This window comes from Kwoniella botswanensis, chromosome 1 (genome assembly GCF_036426115.1).
Source record: "Kwoniella botswanensis chromosome 1, complete sequence".
In the NCBI taxonomy this organism is placed as follows: domain Eukaryota; kingdom Fungi; phylum Basidiomycota; class Tremellomycetes; order Tremellales; family Cryptococcaceae; genus Kwoniella; species Kwoniella botswanensis.
In genome coordinates, this window is record NC_088599.1 from 14,854,821 (window position 1) to 14,873,569 (window position 18,749).

Consider the following 18,749-nt stretch of genomic DNA (forward strand, 5'->3'; position numbering starts at 1 on the left):
AAGGTATAAGTGAATTTCAAGAAATATAGAGAGTACTATTCGTCGTCGTTTCAATCAGTGACTGAAGGTTGTTTTCGGTTCAGGACGTTTAGTTATTTTTTCAAGTCTGACGTTGAGAAGAAAAGAGAAAGAAGGATGTGAGTATCAATATATGTATATATAGTATCATGGTAATCTGCGCTGATCCATTGATGCCATGTTTATGTCATTGATAGGGATATGATAAGGAGAGGTCTGTGCATCAGTCTGGTATCATCATCAAGGAACGGTCCGTGCACACAGTGATCTATCTAAATCAGTCCATACTACCCATCTGCCATGGCTTGATAGACCATAGTCATCGCTGTATGCTGGATATCTGATCACTGATCAGCATGATGATCGTGTCCAAGGGTTGGTGACGAAGGCCTGTCGAGGAGGGAGGGGTCATTATAGCATCTGATATCGGCTAGAACCATAGTACATCTCGAACTATCGAGGGACTCTTGACAGTGCGGGATGACAGGTGACTCCATGAAGGTGCTATTTTGTGCTGGGCAAGCTGATCAATTATTGGCGATACCCACCAAAGCAACGAAAGATCCAATGACATGCCTGAAGGTTATAGTTTTGAGTTTGACCTCCCTATGGAGTTTGATTCCGTGTATTGTATGGTTCGTGTTTCAGATTAAATTGTCGATTGTCTGTATGGACGCGTCAGGTCAGACTCATACGTTCATGTCAAATGAATATATTTTGCACATGGTCGCTCTCTCTCCTCTGAACACCATTCAATACACCTATGCCCGTATTGTACACTGCAACCATGCTCAGCTAAGACCCCCTTAGCCATCATCAAAATCGAACTTTCTATAGTTTTCATATATCAACCGTATAATACCGAACCCCTGCCGACAATGGGATACCTCGATCCAAGAGAGTTGAACGATCTGATAGCTTTGGCTGAGAGAGGAGGGATAGGAAAGGGGGTAGCGTACGTCCTCTTTCATCACTACCAATCAATCGTCCTCCCAAGAGTATATAGCTGATGGATCTGCTGTAGTCTCACAGACTGTGTTGCGGAAGCGCCCGATCAACTAATGTACATATCAGGGGACGAGTTGATCTTACTACGTGACCTTGGAAAAGTCTTACTGGCATCATGTGAAGGTGTGATAGGATGGGTAGAAAGGGAGAATGTGAAATTTGACTCTTTAGCTGGAAGTAGTACACCACCAAACGGTGTCAAAGATCTACCAAAAACTGTTTTGACTGTTCCTTCACCACCTCGTCCGAGCTGTACGAAACATTCTAGCTATCAATACGATGAGGAAGAGGAGGAAGCTGAAGGAGTAGAAGAGCTACAATCTCATCTGGTGACAAGAAGTAGACGAGAATTGAAGAGAATCTCGGAACCGTTCGAATTAGATTCACCTCAACCATCACCTGCCTTATCACAGGATAATCGACAACAAGGATTTTTCGATCAACAGCAGCAACCGCAACAGATTGGTGAAAGAAGGTCAATAGTATCAAACAACAGTAGTGAAGCTTTCGGAGGGATAGGTGGATTCATGATGGGCGGTAACGAGAATGAAGATGACTATGAGGATGGAGATGGAGGCATAAAGGTTGATAGCTTGGAAGAGCTCAAAGGTATGTTCCACACAAGCATACCACCCTCAAGCTGACTCTATGCTAATCATGATGTTGACTTATCCTATCTAGACGATCAGTCCCCCTCCACTACATCGGTTACTGCATCTCATCAACCACCCACAGGATCTGCTTCTGCGCCCTTCCACCGTCGTTCATCCTCCTTTCATAGCAAAGATGAAAGTGAACATGGAGATGAACAGGATCTAGAAGAAGATGAAGATGACGTCGAATGGGATATTTACGACGACTACGCTCGAGAGAGCATGTACGGTCCAGCGAAACGGATGAGCTTGGCAATCCAACAGAAGAGATTATCTAGAGCTGCCAAAGCAGCTAGTAAAGTCCCCTCACCACTGAGCGTAGGTAGTGCGTCACCAGGACTGTCGTCCCCTGCTTGGTCGATGGACAACCGATTGAGTCGAAGTCCTCAAACAGAGAGTTTCAGGTTACCTTCGGCCAAGAAAATCCTTCAGGCAAATCAAAGTCAACACAATGTTGATCCAAACGGTACAATTCAAGTCCAGGAGGAAAATCAAGAAGGAGAGCAAATCCAAATCACACCCAAATTATCTGATCAGCTTACGCCCACCACGCCTAACCAATCCCATTTCCACAAGTTAGATATGCCTTCCGCACAAAGTGGCAGATCGGTAGCTACGGAATTACGGTTGAGAATCATGAGAGAAAGGGAGAAGGAGGAGTCTGAAAACGATTCGACCAACAGTCCTTTCAAATCACGCCAAGAATATCAAGCTATTGCGCCTTCAACTGATGCGAAGAACGATGACAGCGAAATGCAATCAGCTGGGAATGACCCTCATGAGCACGTTACCCATGGTTCATCTTCCATATCTGCGCACCAAAGCAGCCCTTCTGATTCCACCACTTCAGGTCAGAGATCAGCAAGTACCACCCATGATTCCGAAGAGTCGACGAACATCGCTACCCCTCAACCTCATGAGGCTGAACCGCTCAATGCTCCATCTTCGGCTGGCCATGAGACGGTGGGTCATGACATGACGAAGAGCGCTAGCGGCCATTCTCTTCTCGCTTCGCCCTTGCCCATCGACGAGATTGAAGTAAAGATCGATGTGACCGACAATGGTATAATCTCTGCCCACAGCCTGGTGCCTCCTCCACCTTGTACTCACTCCCCCAGTCTATCACCTCATTTGCATCAATCAGCTCCATGGACCCCGGGATCACCCTCTTCGCCGCATAGCGTATCAGCTACTCGACAGGCAGTGGATGTAGCTAGATCTACCTTCGATGGGAAACGACCCAGGGGCCTGACGCTCGTGGGGAGAATGGAAGCTGATTTACTAGCTTCAAAGGGACCTGTTCCAATCACATTTTTAGTAAATGGCCCAGGAATGCCCGTCCTTCCTACTCCTCCCCCTTCTTCTCACGGACACGAGGCCATTGGCTTAGGATTGCCTTCCTCCAAAAGCCGTGCACCGTCACCTCATGATGCTCATAGAAGAGCTACTTCACCTTTGGCGTCACCCATCTTGGCCAATGAAGATACGATGAATCAAGCTTCACCCTTTCCACCTCACCCACATCCTCATCCTGTTAGAAGCGCGACTTCGCCTGTACCACCTACACCCAGTACGCCTCTCGAAGCCGATCTCGCTAAACCCAGTCCACCATCCTTGGTCGGTCGACCTAGGGCGCGAAGTTTCTCTGCTACTGTAGCCAAGACTCTGGGTGTGGGGGTAAAGAAGGATTTTACCCCTCCACCACCGGCTTTGTCAATCCAGATCGATCAAACTCCGCCATTACCTGACCCTTCTATCAAGTCGCCGGTCCCTCAGTCTGCAAGTTCCGTGAAGAGATCTTTCTTCGGTGGTAGGAAATCATCCTTGAACCCCGCGACTCCACCTACAGGTACACACTCGCCATCCTCATCGAGCGCCACAGTCAATCATCTACCTATCCCTTCAACACCTGCGTCTGTGCACCACCATGGAATAAGTAACGGAAATGGTTCTACACCATCGTTACATATTCCTGGATCCGCCAGATCATCCTCCTTCTCCTTCAATTCGTCTATCAACTCCAAGACACCTAAGAAAAGCTATACTACGCCTTCGTCTATCACTTCGAGAGGAGGTGCGATATCTCATAAAGACTTTATAGAGGAAACTGTCAAAGCTGAAGGGTTGGATTTCGAACTTATACAACCCAAACGACAGAACGCAAATGGAGTACTTTTATCACCAATCGAAGACAATTCACCTATATCTCCTGGATCGTTTAGCGACGTTTCGCAAAGACCCAACCTGAATAGACAGTCGACGATAACCTCGCAAAATTCCATAAACTCTCTTAGAGCTTTACCGGAGACTGATGAGTGGGGATTCTTAAAAGATAGATCACCTGTACCAGAGATTTTCCAGAGTAGGAGTCAGCCGGGGGATCATAGGGTTATTGAACAGAAATGGGTGAGTGTGATTATCATACAATGTGGTTATCGTTGTGTGATTTAGTCTGTTCTGGCTAAACACGATCTGCTGCATCGAGACCTGCTGTCAAATCAATCAATCATCAGAAATGTCATAGAATATGATGCTGATCTATCGTTCATTTTGGATTCCCTTAGCTTTCCATCATCTCGACACCTCTTCCACCCAATACTTCCCCACCTAAGAAAGTCCGTAAACTTGTTCTGGACGCTGGAGTACCTTCATCCCTTAGGGGAAAGGTGTGGGCGTGGTTCATGGCCAATACACTTTCAGCTAGAACACCGGGATTGTATCAGGAACTGATTGCGCATGATAATGGCTTGGAGGATGAGAGGATCGATAAAGATGTTGCTGGGTGAGTAATACTCCTTCTGCATCTAAACTTAGACCCCGTTAAACATCCATCTCTCTTCTTGCTTTTCGTCTAACATCTCCACTTTCTACTTCCTTGCTGACTTATCGTGAAATCATAGTGCATACCCCGACCACTCCATATTCGCCTCGTCCAACTCAGCAGGTCAACAGGACCTCCGTCTGATCCTTCGTGCATACTCCAACTTCGCTCCTTCAGGCTATCGATCCGAGATGACCCTGATTGCTGGAGCATTGTTGATACATTGTGTAGCAGAAGATAGTTTCTGGTTGTTGAGTGGATTAGTAAATTCCGTTCTGAAGGATTACTATACCAATTCGAACGATAGGACAGGATTGAGAATCGATTCGTCGGTATTTATGGGTTTGTTAATGAAGGAAGAACCGAAGTTGGGTAAATTGTTTAATGAGATTGGATTGCATCGTAAGTCATCTTTCCCTCGTTATGTTGGCATAGTCGCTGACAACGATCTTTTCCGCATCCGTAGCAATATCTTTCCTCGATAAATGGTTTAGTCAATTGTTTATCAGATGTTTACCTTGGCCCACTACTCTGAGAGTTATAGATGCTGTCGTTTCTGAAGGTAAGCGAGAACTGAATTGTGACTGATCAGTAGGTCGAGCTACGCTGATTTGGTTCTGTCTTTCGTCGCTTAGGGCCCCGATTTCTTCTCATCGCTTCGTTCGCCATCCTAACTTTATCGAAGGAACGTTTAATGGGCTTACAGAAAAACCCAACTACGGTATTGAAATATTTACAAAACCTTCCTCAGGATAGTTTGCTCTTACCTGAGAATTTCATGAAGACGTGTGATCAGGTCAGGTTCGATGAGAAGGATTATAAGAAGTTGAGGAGCTCGGTTGAGAAGGAGATCATGGGGTGATGTTTTTGCTTGTGTGCGAGGACTGGTTGATGGGGACCGAATGCGACGCATGGAACAATGGGTTTGAATCAGTATAGATTCAAGATGATGAAGGTGTATATACCTACTTGCTCTTGCCTATCATCACTATCATCAGCCTTGTTTACCTTGCATATGTAGTAATAACATATAGCATTTGATATATTGCTGATCGAGTAGATCATGCATACATACACTCATAATTATATGCAAGTTCAACCAATACCGTGCTCTCGGCACGATGATCGGCAACTAGATCCGGATCGCCCGATAACTCTATCGGACATGAGCGAAATTAGAAAGGGACAGGAAAAGAAAAAAGTTAATCACGAGCGATGTGAGTGATGAGCGGTGAGTGGAGATGCTGGAGCGTATTCCATTCGCGACTTTAAGGTATCATTGGAGTAGATGATATTCATCATCTCTATGTGAGGTGGAAGTTGATCTTTGCCTTTTATTGTTCTCGACGTTTCTTCCTTGTTGTCGTCAGTTGTTGATTTGAACGATCGAACTGTTTATAGTCTTTGTAACATAATCATACTCGATCGTCCTATCATCCTCGTCTAGTCCACTGTATCTATCCTCTCCCAACACAATCCATAAGTCTGCCCTATACTGAGAATCAAGTTATAGTCGTATTTGTATATAGTGAAAATGCCTCGGACCGATTTGGATACCCCTTCATCCCTATCTTCGACTTCGACAATGTTCAATAACGATGATTCACCTGTCGGAGATGATTATCATACGACTGGCGATAAGAGTACTTCAAGATCACCAGACCCCTCGAATAATCATGTGAAATCATATCAAAATAAGAATGAGTTAGAAAGACCACCCAATAAGACGACAGTCTTGACCAAACCCCTTCCTACACCATCTTCGATAGCCCCTCAGTCACCCTCATCGATACTCCAACGCATCTTACATCCTCTTCGCACACGATCTCTCTCTGGGTCAGAACCGACACTCAAACACACCTATCCAGGCTCAGGAACATCATCAGATCCATACCTTGTCGATTTTGCCGCTAACGACCCTACGAACCCGTACAATTGGTCGAAGAAGTATCGATGGATGTTAACCCTCCTTATAGGTATCACAGCTCTATGTCCACCCTTTTCAAGTGTCAGTTATAGTTCGACCGTGATTGAGATAATACCGGAGTATGGCATGAGTAGGGAGCTGAGTACAGCAGGTATAAGCTTGTTTATACTTGGTACGTCACAGTTCCAATGAGATAACCACTCACACACATCGCGATGAGGCAACTGATTTCGTGATGTATGTTTAGGATTCGCTCTCGGTCCATTGATTTGGGCACCCATCTCTGAAATATGGGGTCGTAATTTCGCTTTTTACGTCTCGTTCCCTCTCTTTACAATGTTCAACCTCGGCACTGCACTGTCCCACAATACTCGGACGTTACTCGTGATGAGATTCTTAGCTGGTTTCTGGGGGAGTAGTACGTTGACGAATCCTGGTGGTCAAATTGGTGATATGTGGGCAGCGTGAGTCGTGTCGACCTATAATCGTATCAAATAGCCAATTTAATACTTGAGCTGACCATCGATTGATAAAAATGTAAGACACGAGAGAGCTATGGCTACAAGTATTTTCTCTTTGGCACCCTTTCTTGGTCCTGTACTCGGTCCAATAGTAGGTAAGTAAATGTCATTCACATAGCTTGACGCTGGTTTACACGAGGAAGGGAACTTACCAGGTTGTACCCAATCCAGGTGGATATGTCACGGAACGATGTGGATATCGATGGGTATACTGGATTCAATTTATATACGCTCTGTAAGTTATTTTCGAAAACTCCTTCTACAGAGAAGCTATACCAGTCGATCTTCCGAAATGATATCTCTCGATTCAGTTAGCTGACCTGTATTTCGTCGTAGTATCGTAACAGTGGCGACTATAGTGATCATGCCCGAAACATACGCACCTACGATCCTTCGTCGTAAAGCCAAACAACTTAATACGTTGTCCCAAGGTGAAGTGTATATAGCTAAATTCGATAAAGCGAAAAAATCCAAATCTGAGATTATTAAGATTGGTCTATTGAGACCATTCGAATTGCTCTTCACTGAAGTCATTGTTGGATGTTTGGCAATATATGGTGAGCAAGGCGTATACTATTCCGAATCTGAAAGAAAGGATGACCAAGCTCACCCGGATTGATACTAGGTGCGATTGTATATGGAATGTAGGTCTATCAGTACCGATACTCAGTTTCTTGACAAGGCATTATAGCCAAGCTGACGGTTTTGGTGGTCTGATCTAGTCTATACCTCTTCTTCGCATGTTTCCCTCTAATCTATCAAGAAATCAGAGGATGGTCAGGTGAGTCAACCCTCTCATCCCTCTTCGCCTCATCCTCTTGCTGACTTATAGCTACCGTTCAGTCGGTCAAGGAGGATTAGCTTTCCTGGGAATGGGATTCGGTCTAGTCCTAGGTAACATTCTCAATCCCTTAGGAGACAGGTGGTACAAGAAAGCCACAGTCCCAGGTAAACCTACACCTCCCGAGACCAGACTCCCTCTAGCATGTATTGCGGCGATCCTACTACCTATCGGATTAATGTGGTTCGCATGGACATCTGCACCACCCGTACATTGGATATGGTCAATCTTATCCTGTATACCCTTTGGACTTGGCTTTTTATGGATATTCAACAGTATGGTCAATTACATTATCGATTCTTACACGCTCTATGCGGCTAGTGCATTGGCAGCTCTAGCTGTATTGAGATGTTTGTTCGGGGCGGCGTTCCCGTTGTTCGCTGTGACGATGTATAGGAATCTGGGATTACATATTGCCGGGACTAGTGAGTGACGACGATGATAATGTCTTTCCTACCCGCAACGAGATCAAAGACGTATGATCTGCTAACTCTTGCAACCGAATAGTTGTTGCGGTCCTTGCTATAGCATGCGCACCAATGCCATTCCTATTCTACAAGTACGGACCATACCTCCGACGTAAATCGCGATACGCCCCCTCTACTCCGCATACAATCGACGAAGAGTCAAAAGAAACGCCGCGAGAGAGGGAAGAGGAGAGGCAGGATGAGTTGAGGAAAGTCAAGACTAATCGAGATGAGGCGCTGGAACCTCAGTGGGATAGGGAGGCGGGTGAAGATGCTAGGATTGGAGGTGAGGGAGTTGATGGAAGATCTAGGGATTTGGAAAAAGGTATTTGATCAACATCGGACGAGAAGGTCGCGCGAGATGATGAAGGTGTGATTGATGGGACGATAATTTGACAGTACGGTATGTTATGATGGATGTGATATTGGGACAGTTGATAGTAGTGTAGTCTGTATTGAACTGAACTTTCTCATTGTAGATCCTTATAATTAAATTGATTTGCCAGCTTTGGATACAGTCATATAATTATTTGACAGGATGTACAATGAATGTATGAATATGACAGTATGGTATGCGTATCATCTTTTCATGATGAAATGATTCGTGAATGTCATATCACCAACGATGAGCAAACAATCACATCAGATCGAAACATGACAAATGAAAGCGAGATCGTTAATCGTGATGATGAATTGTGATATGATATGCGCGGTATAAGATACAGATGAGTCATGATTATACAACATATGTATGTAGAGACGAAGGAGTTGATCCTATGATGTTGTTATCGGTATATCTAATTTAGCTAACTTTATATCCCTATACACGAATAACAGTGATCAGCATATCATCCTCATCCAGCAATGACCCTCGAAGGCATCAGGTATGCGTAACATTGATCTAAGAGGGAATGACTCACTCTTTCATCCTCTGTAATTCCTCTTCGTCAATATCACTAACTCCCTCCCAAGCCTGCTCGAACTCCACTTCCAAAGCGGTTTCCAGCCCACCTCCTTCAATCTCTTGGGTCTTCTCCTTATCGGCCACCGGTACAGGTGGAGGAGCCATCTTACCTTGATTTGGGGTCGATGCGTTAGAAGGTTTCGAATTGGACGGTGAGGCAGGTGTAAATGGTGAAGTAGTCGATGGGGATGATTTGAGTTTGATAGGGAGTTGAGATGATTGGGGGTGTAAAGGTGGGATTGGTAGTATCCATATTCGTTCTCTCAAGCGTTTATGCTGTGATATGCATATTTGAAACTATCAGCCTTGTTCTTCTGATCGATCATTGGACGAGGATCTGCCATCAGGAGCGAGGAACAGTATTGACACTCACCCTCTCACGATCTTCTTCCATCCTCCGCAGAATCTCATTTTTCGAAAAAGCCTGTTCATGACTCCGTTTATTCGATGGATCGTCGCTGTGACACACGGACATATCGAAAGAACATCATGAGCAGGGATTCTTTACACAATTTCCCGACTCGACATGTCTGATGAGAATGAAGACTGGACATATTATACCATACTCACCTATGCGTCCTTCCTTCGAGAAATTTCAAAGCTTCTTCAACAACATCATGATCTATAACTCGCCTAAGTCTCCAGCTTTCCAATATCTACCCCACACAACCACATCAGCTTGTTTCGGTCTCAAGAGGATCTGCAACCAGCTGTAGAATATGAGTTCAAGACGACACACCTGTTTCGCACTTCGTAGATTCAGTACCCTATCTCGTCCATCCGGAACTACTTTCCCCACTATATCCTGTAAATTCTGCGTCACTAGTTGAGGGTATGGAGCATCGACAGGTCCCAGAGGGAGAGAAGCTTCGAGCAGGGTGTCGAGGAAATATAAGATATTTATACGTGTGTTCAATGATCCCTATGAATGTTGGTATCAAGTTAGTTTAGGCTTTTTCCATTGACTCGATACCTATACAACGATGTATTTGCAGGAAGTGAAACAGGTCAAGAAAAGGCCAACGCACCTTCCCACATTGCTCGACTATACATTCCCATAAGTCCTCACTACACCTCGAGCCATATTTGATAGCATATCCCACAACTTTCTGGATAGAAGGTTGAGACGCATTGAGTTTACGAAGTAGTTGGAGGAACTGCATCCGAGCTTCGAATGGGTCGAAGGACATTGTGATTGGCTTCCTCTGCCGGGGCGGGTCTCTGTGTAAATTGCCTGTCCTGATCCGCTTCGATGACCCTTGGTCTCTCTACTCTGGTTCTTCGGGTTTATGTTTTGCTGGCTGGAATGGAGGAGGGAAGAAAAGCTGAACAACAGACAATTGCACAATTGTATCCTACCTCGAACAAATCAGTGGATCTATCTATAGGGAAGAGAAAAGTGATGACGTGGAGGATAATCAACCTAACCTACTGTACGAGTACCAGAGTGACATTCTTTCAATTATAACATCTCACCTCCATGCTCTTCTTATCTGGGATATCATCTCTGTACATCCACTGACATCATCTTCATCAAGACTCAACATGTCAACCCCGTCTGGTGATTCCGATCCAGACCTCCGAGACGTATTCAAACTTCTCTACGCAGATGATGAATGGGCGTTCGCCTCTGATACTTCTGATACAGAAGAGGATCCAGGGGACATTCAAGCTCATCCACCTTTGAATTCACTTATACCCGATATCGAAGTTGATCTTATAGACTCCAGCTTGAGTAAAGAAGAGAACATCGATGAGATCAAACTGGTGAAAGAGCGTTATACGCGTAAAAGGTTTTTAGAAGCATTAGATTCGTTGATATCCTCTCCCTCCTCTCCATCGAAGAAATCAAGGATATATACCCCACCTCCTATCAATCACCTCACTCCATCGATCATCCTCTGTACTCAACCTATCCCACAACTACCATCATCAGAAGAATATCTACCATATTCTCCACTTGGACTATTATCTAGATTGAGGACATATCAGATTCATAGGTATTCACCATTACTTCCCACCCATCTATCACCTATCAAAGCTTCTCTTCATGGATGGAAAAATAGTGCTCGAAATACATTGCATTGTGGGGTTTGTGGAAATAGCTTGAAGTTGGATGGGATGGATGATATAAGGGATGAAAGAGTGAGGGAGGAAGTATCTAAGAGGTTGAGTAAAGGGTTTGAACTGTCACATAAGAAAGATTGTGCATGGAGAATAAGGAGGTCTCCTGGTATGTTCAGCTGTCCCAGAAACTTCATATGAGATCTACGAGCTTCAGCTGACTGAGGTATATCTCACAGATGAACTGTACGACCAACTGCGTAATCTCCTCCATCGATTAATTTCCTCCAACCTCTCCCCCTTAGCTCAACATCTACATTCCTCCATACCGACTCTATCTACTATCCAAGTGAAATCACCTTTATCCCCAACTCAGGAAGAATGTCTGATACGGTCTATGCGATCTCATCAATCGCCCTCTGAACAGACGGACGGCAATATCAGTAAAGAATCAATTTTATCAAGTCTATTTGGATGGTATCCCTATCATCAGAACTCACTCCCATCCGATCATATAAAGGAAGAACAAGAAAACACGGAGATTGTACATTGTAGGATATGTCAGAGACGTATCGGTCTGTGGGCATTTGCTGCTGGAGAACAGGGTGAGAAGAAAGAGTTCGATTTAGTTAATGAACATCTCAATTGGTGTCCACTCAATACCCAGCAGAATCAGAAGACATGGTGGGAAGATTGTCCATTGCTTAAGGAGAAGGTGCCCGTGGAAAGTGGAATAACGAAAGATTGGGTTAAATTGAGTGATAAGTTGGAAAAGAAACCTTGGCGCAGGTGATCGTCATACAGATTGGATCTGGAACGAACAAGGTAGATCATCGGTCAGTTCACCAAATTTTGACATGGTTATAACTCAGACAATCAGGCAGGAAAAGGAATCCTTGGGCTATTGGGATTTCGAAGAGCTTTGTGTCATCGTGCATACTTATCATGTGTAAAATAATGATTGAGGAGAAAATGTTGTATCTCATTCATATTACGATTCTCATAGATTTCATCGGGGTCATCAAATATCATGAAAATGTGTACATTACAATGCTAGGTAACACTCAAACGTCAAATAGGGTATGTACACAATGCTTGGTAAATCAATTGTTCATCAAGTTCATAAACTCATAAGATCTCGTCCATCTTGAAAGGCTATTCGTACATGCGAGGAATCAGCTCATATCGATATGTAGTTCTGTAAAATACTCACCCTCATACACATTTCGCAAGATGATGCTGCCCCATCATTCTCAAACGTACAATCTGGACAGGCTATAGCAGTGATTTCATAATCAACGCAACGCTTTCAACCTCATCTGATCTATCAGATACGAAGATCGCGTGACAGAACGACATTGTCAGTCTTTGAACTCACCGATCCTCGCTAACAACGCCGTCCCGCCAAATCCCTCATTCACCCTTCTCTTCTTCTTCCTCCCATCACCATTTCCATCTTGAACCACCTCAATTTCATCATCATCATCAATATCAACTGCCTCAACCATCTCTTCTAACTCCAGCTCATCACCCTTCAAGAACCCAATACTTCCTATCGTCTCATCAGATCCCAACTCTCGACCGTGGTAGGATATCTTCTGCTGGATTGGTGTAAGTCTACCACCAGTCTTATCCATTATATGAATCTTTATATCTTTAATCGAAGTCTCTTTCGTACCTTCATAATGGTATTTTTTGGATTTTGATCTCGTTGATCGCCCACCATAAGTGGTTAACGATCTGCCATTGGACTTTCTCTTGTTGTTGAAATCACGGTTGAATCCGTTGTTAGGTGGAAATCCGTTCCCTCTTGGACCACAGTCGGATCCGGATCCTGAAGGGGCGGGTGTAACAGATTCACTGGGAGAACAGTAATATGCGATAATGGTTATTATTGGGATAGATATGACGTCGAAATCCGATCGTCTGTAAGAGCCCAATTGTCAGCTGTTACCATCAACAATGTCAAAGAAGAAAGCTGACAGAACACCTACCTCGCAGTAGAACATTCCTCACAGACACCAGGATCCGTCATCTCTACATTATGCTTCTTACCGGATCTTGTGTGAGGTCCGAACTGGATTACGATAGGATTCTTCTGGCCATACCTAATAAGCAAGGTCAACAAAAGCTGATCCCATGTGAATTACCGAGATTTTTCCCTAAACTCACCTCTCCGTTAACATCTTCCAACCCTTCTTATCCAAAATATCAGGTTTTTCCATCTGCGGATCATAATCTAATAACCCATGTTCACACAGCCCCATGTCCAGATCCGGTTCATCTCTATCACCTCGCATATACTTATCCCACTCTCTGATGAAATCGGAAGATAAGGCAAAATAGTCCAGCCCGTATGCTGGCGGTTTATCTTTATTAACCAGTCTCCTTATTTGTCTATCTACTTTGGTACCTTCTAATCTCTGTTTGCGTATTTCAGAATTAATCTCAGTCATCGACGAACATTCTTCGCATTCTTCTTGGTCATTCTCTATCACCTCGAATTCACCTATTATTGACTTGAGTATTGCCAAAGCCTCAGCGGTGATTGTCGAGTACGTGGCTTTGCGTTTATTACTTGGTACGATCGATCTCCCACCATGTTCGCAGAATAAGCTGAATTTGTCGTCGGAAGGTAATTTACCATGCGGTAAGGACCCATTACGCCATTGGTCGAGCCATGATTTCGATATTATATAATCGCCATCTCCAACGTTGGCTTCGTCAAAAGCTTCGACTTGTCCATCCAAACTGGACTGAGCTTTCTCTCTACTGTATCCGTTCTCCACACAGACTGAGCAGATAGCCAGTTGAGGACAATCGTTCAACAATTGGATCTGATCGAAAGCTTCTTCGGAGATCAACCTTGATTCACCGGTCTTACCGGGATCGATACCACCGTGGGAGCAGACAATTGGAGACATGTCGAAGGGCTCGTATAGTTCTACGAAATGTTGGATCCTCAACCATTTCATGAGGGAATCTTTTGGTATGATGTGATCTGTCTGTTTGGGATTCCAGATGTCAATATCGAGAAACCTTTCATGTGAAGGAGGATGCTGGTACACTCACACCTGGTAGATTCTTTATGACATGCTTCTTGAGATTATAGAGTTGGTTAAATTCATTTTCCACCTGCATTCGCCTGATTCAAGAATCCATCAGCATTTCTCAGTTTGATTGACCGACTCTAAAAATGCCATCGCACTCACTTTACCCCTATTGCATTCTGTTCCTCTTGCAACGCCACATTGTGGGCTATAACTCTATCCCAGATAGCAGGCGGCGGTTGTTTGGCTGCTACTTGACCCTGATCTTTCCTCTTGTAGACCAGCATATAAGCATCCTTCGAGCTATACTTATCTTCATCAAGCTTATCGAGCTTGATTGCTTTTCGAGGTTTCTTCGTGGGTCGATCGGAGAGATTTGTGACTTCTTCGTCATTACAGAGAAGCCAATTTTGTTCCCTACGGCAAAAGCAATGAATATCAGTCAAGGTCTTATTTATGTCAATACCTGGTCCAAATTATGAGGAGACCTACGTTTCATCCCAGACTTCGCATATAAAGTGTCCATGGTGTGCCTAGATAGGTATATCAGCTGTGATCGACAAAGTCCATATCTGACAGCTTACACTTTTCCCCTCGTGCGTTATTATCGCTCTCAGCTCGTACTCATCATCACCCAAAGTGATATTCTTAGGATACGTGATAGAAGCAGGTGACTTTTTCCTTGATAGAGTCTGGTAGTCGAATACGAATCGCATGAGAGCCATATGGAGCACAGGTGGGTATTTGATCGGTACCTGTCTTCGTATAGCTTCTCGACGTCGATCACATGAAGGGCAATTGTACAAGTTGTCGCCTTCGAGGATTTCGGGAGTCTGTAGATTTTCGATACACTGCTCGAGGGTGGATTTATCCTTGAAATTGAGTTCGAGTTCGAGAAATGTGCCTATGGGGTACATGTGTCAGCTTTTGCCGTCAACTTAATAAAACCATTTTCCTTACTAGTAGTACTACTCTTATGACCGCACTTGCACGTAGTCGAGTATTCCATGACACCTTCGAATTGATCTTTCAGGAAGGAACGGATTTTCGGATTGGGATGTTTCGCGAATTCAGAAGCGAGGACAGACATGAATAGCTTGGAGAATCTGGCAAAAGGGTCAGCTGAGTTTACGCTTGAGATGGCTCGCAGCTCACTCTGCTGCGTCTTGCTGATTCCCCTTCTCCAATCTCAGAGCTTCAATCAATCCCATTGGGTCTACCATCTGTCTATTCGAGTGTTGCAGCATGCCAAAAACCATCGCGAGGTGAAAGAGAGGCGTGGACTGAGTGTGAATGTCAGCTTAAATCATGTATCTGTGGTTGGATAAGCTTACTTCAGTAGTCACACAATCATATACACCATTCCTAAATGCTACGTTATAAAACCACAGTTGGAGGAAAGCGTTGGCGTAGCAAGTCGCACCTAGATTCCTGAGACCTGCTGGACCTTCTCTGTCAACCGGTATGAGTCCTGCATGATCATCGATATAGTCGCTCTTCGCATCGGGATGCAGAACCTGAGGTACAAATCAGCTATGCCCCGCCAAAGTTCCAAAGGAAGCTGACCTGTTCAGCGCCCAAGTGGTTGTAACACATTGGATTCTTCAGACATCTCTGCTTGGAGCATCCAGGTACCTTGTTAGTGGACGGTTTGGCTTTCGCTTTTGCTTTCCCTTTTGCATCTACTTCTATCACCTCATCTTCATGATCTTCAGATTCGACCTTGGTAGGTGTATCTAGACTGAAGGTAAACGGACAGGGAATAAGATCCTGTAGACCTGCTGCCCTTCTTCGATGTTGTCTAGTAATCTGGTCGGGGGATGAGACGGTGTGAGTCCAACTCCAGTCTTGCTGAGCGCCCTTTCTAGGTGCCATTGTGGGTATATAGATTGCTTTTCGATGTTAACGTATCTTCATTGTGTTTCTGAATCGTTGTGAGGAAGAAGGGAAGAAGGAAAACAAGGATGACAGTGTCTTATGTAGTCTAGTCAACCGTCAACATTACTACTCACCTAACGAGGGTCAGTGGTCTGTGCGCGTGTGGAGGTGGGGTCCCCTCATTCACTTGCTTACCTATACGTGTCTCGTAAACAGGTCAAAGAGTAATCATCATTGTCAATCTCTTGCATGTTAGGATTGTATACTATCAATAGGCCCCAGCAGCAACATGTTATCAAGGATACGGCGACGGAATGCAGGTCCGCCTCCCGACACGAAAAGTGTCAACTTCACCTCGGAGCATTTGACAGTATCCAAGACAATAGCGAGGCGGAAGAAAGTGTTGGGTTTGATATGGGACAAAATCCCTCTCATCCGGTATGTCCTATATCTAACGGTACCTTCAACAACATGACATAAGCTAATATCTGGTATAGCGCGGTATTGGCCATAGGGGGACTCTTGTGGCTACTTGCAATCCCATATGAAGGATTATGGAAGGGGACGTATGTAGATGAACATGCCTTACAGCCTGGTCAGGTGAGCTAAAATATACCATCTCAGCGAATTGACTTCGAGATGTAGCTTATAAAGTGATAGGTGACAACATACTTTGATTGGGGCAACGTACATAAAGCGGATCTGTATCTAGATAGATTGGAGAGAATAGTGAATGGTACATTCGAAGAGTAAGCTCGAAATACTTTCATCCAGCTAGGACATTCACCTGCGCATAGGAATAATTAGCTGATTCATCCATGTGGTTTATCTAGACGATCAACATATCTACAAGATACATTCTCATCATCTGGTTTATCTACATCCAACACCTCCACGTCAACATACGCTCACGTCAAACCACCTCGATCGAAGGGTACGGAGAGTGTACTCGTTTCTGCGAACTGGATATCGAGGGATGGAACACCGAATCTGAGAGGGGTAGCTACGTTGTTAGCTATGAGTGATTTCTTGAAAGGTAAGCGAATATCACCACAGCTGTCATTTGTTCGATCTCGTCACGTTCAGCTGATCAAAGTATATGTTAGGTCAAAATCACTGGGCATTCAATTTTATCTTAGTAGTTGGAGAAGGGTATATGGAAGGTTTAGAAGGGTTCATGAGAGAGTATCCCACATTGTTCAATGGTGTGATATGGACAGGGTTGAACATTGATTATCCGGGTCATTCATTCTCCCATATCGGACTATTCTATGGTGAGTTTCACTACCCTCCCGACTTGGCTGTGAAGTACAGGATACTAGAAATTTGCAAGATCCAGCTAATTGGTAATTGTAGAAGGGGTAAATGGTAGATTACCAAATCAAGATATACTCAATACCATCTCACGAGTTGCCCAGTTCACTGGAGGTGTACCGACAAGATACCACAATATACCTGATGAAGTACCTTCAATAGGTCCAGAATGGTTCGGCAAATACCTTCTGGCGTCTAAACATCTATTGAGTCATTTCGGATGTATGATAACTGGAAGAGCAAGTGCAGCTCATGGGGTGTTAGCGAGGTGAGCAAATCATCTCCGACTTACTGAGCTTCGTGAATAGTCTTCTTCCACTCCAATTCATTGAAGCAGACAATCCCGCTTGGTTCACTCTCACTTGTATATATTCTAATCCACTTGATCTTCCCAGACATCGTATCGACTCTCTCACCTTATACTGTACCCCTTCCGAAGGTCCACACGGCTTCCACACCTTAGGACGCACTCTCGAATCATCCCTACGTTCCCTAAATAACCTACTCGAACGTCTTCACGCCTCGTATTTCTTCTATTTACTTCCTAGACCTTGGAACTTCATTCCTATAGGTCATTATTTGCCTTCGGCAATCTTACTTTCTGCATCTATCACTATAGGTGGATTCGATATTCCACTTCCATTAGAAGGTCTAGTCTACGTTCTTCCTGGATTTATCGCATCATTCGTATTTTGGATTGCATCCTGTCCTCCTATTGTTTGGTATTCATTCATGATCAGTCCTCTGATCTTGAAGCTACAGCGGCGGTTGAGAGGAAACGGCGGTAATCAAATCAAAGCAAGTAGAGAATTACTTCGATCTATTAAAGGATTATTAAGATTATTGTACGGAAGTTTAATAGCTACTTTATCAATGATCAATTTCCCTCAATCAATATTCCTAGCTCTTATCTCCCTTCTCTACCTCACGGATTTTCCCAAATCTATCAAATACTTGATACTCGTGGTTAGCCAACCGGGTTTGGTATTGTGGTTATTGAAGTATAGCTTGGATGTTGATTTGGACTTGGCGAAAGATTGGTTGGAATTGGGTAATTTGACTTATCCTCTTGGGGTATATGGGATCTGGGGTTCACTGTGGATCAATTCTGTCTTACTGTTAAAAGACGAATAGATTATACACTTTATACATCTGTTAATGTATTTTCTATGTTTTTAGTAATGGCTGCCAGAAATATTTTATACATATACCCCTTGGTATCT

The 18,749-nt window shown here is 44.1% G+C and overlaps 6 protein-coding genes across 6 annotated transcripts; 4 read left to right on the top strand and 2 right to left on the bottom strand.

Moving 5' to 3' along the window:
- Positions 1-896: 896 nt before the first annotated feature.
- L199_005610 (uncharacterized protein) lies at positions 897-5,362 on the top strand (the record flags this gene model as incomplete). The annotated part of the gene is made up of 7 exons (XM_064891320.1): positions 897-973; positions 1,043-1,635; positions 1,708-4,085; positions 4,244-4,461; positions 4,580-4,902; positions 4,967-5,062; positions 5,136-5,362. 7 exons carry the CDS (start codon positions 897-899, stop codon positions 5,360-5,362), a joined length of 3,912 nt encoding a protein of 1,303 aa, XP_064747392.1.
- A 672-nt stretch (positions 5,363-6,034) lies between these two features.
- L199_005611 (uncharacterized protein) lies at positions 6,035-8,589 on the top strand (the record flags this gene model as incomplete). Its single annotated transcript, XM_064891321.1, has 9 exons — positions 6,035-6,599; positions 6,675-6,891; positions 6,970-7,043; positions 7,120-7,183; positions 7,285-7,505; positions 7,574-7,592; positions 7,671-7,729; positions 7,792-8,214; positions 8,297-8,589. The coding sequence occupies 9 exons, from the start codon at positions 6,035-6,037 to the stop codon at positions 8,587-8,589; spliced, it is 1,935 nt and encodes a 644-aa protein (XP_064747393.1).
- Positions 8,590-9,172: 583 nt separating this feature from the next.
- L199_005612 (uncharacterized protein) lies at positions 9,173-10,410 on the bottom strand (the record flags this gene model as incomplete). The annotated part of the gene is made up of 5 exons (XM_064891322.1): positions 9,173-9,496; positions 9,594-9,678; positions 9,791-9,876; positions 9,960-10,142; positions 10,249-10,410. The coding sequence occupies 5 exons, from the start codon at positions 10,408-10,410 to the stop codon at positions 9,173-9,175; spliced, it is 840 nt and encodes a 279-aa protein (XP_064747394.1).
- A 355-nt stretch (positions 10,411-10,765) lies between these two features.
- L199_005613 (uncharacterized protein) lies at positions 10,766-12,077 on the top strand (the record flags this gene model as incomplete). The annotated part of the gene is made up of 2 exons (XM_064891323.1): positions 10,766-11,453; positions 11,524-12,077. 2 exons carry the CDS (start codon positions 10,766-10,768, stop codon positions 12,075-12,077), a joined length of 1,242 nt encoding a protein of 413 aa, XP_064747395.1.
- A 335-nt stretch (positions 12,078-12,412) lies between these two features.
- L199_005614 (uncharacterized protein) lies at positions 12,413-16,209 on the bottom strand (the record flags this gene model as incomplete). Its single annotated transcript, XM_064891324.1, has 13 exons — positions 12,413-12,439; positions 12,498-12,559; positions 12,663-13,210; positions 13,279-13,392; positions 13,457-14,289; positions 14,378-14,429; positions 14,497-14,751; positions 14,827-14,867; positions 14,919-15,238; positions 15,295-15,440; positions 15,490-15,617; positions 15,669-15,851; positions 15,901-16,209. The coding sequence occupies 13 exons, from the start codon at positions 16,207-16,209 to the stop codon at positions 12,413-12,415; spliced, it is 3,018 nt and encodes a 1,005-aa protein (XP_064747396.1).
- Positions 16,210-16,501: 292 nt separating this feature from the next.
- On the top strand, positions 16,502-18,660 carry L199_005615 (uncharacterized protein; the record flags this gene model as incomplete). Its single annotated transcript, XM_064891325.1, has 7 exons — positions 16,502-16,650; positions 16,710-16,812; positions 16,873-16,961; positions 17,046-17,248; positions 17,319-17,486; positions 17,569-17,794; positions 17,922-18,660. 7 exons carry the CDS (start codon positions 16,502-16,504, stop codon positions 18,658-18,660), a joined length of 1,677 nt encoding a protein of 558 aa, XP_064747397.1.
- Between the last annotated feature and the right edge of the window lie 89 nt (positions 18,661-18,749).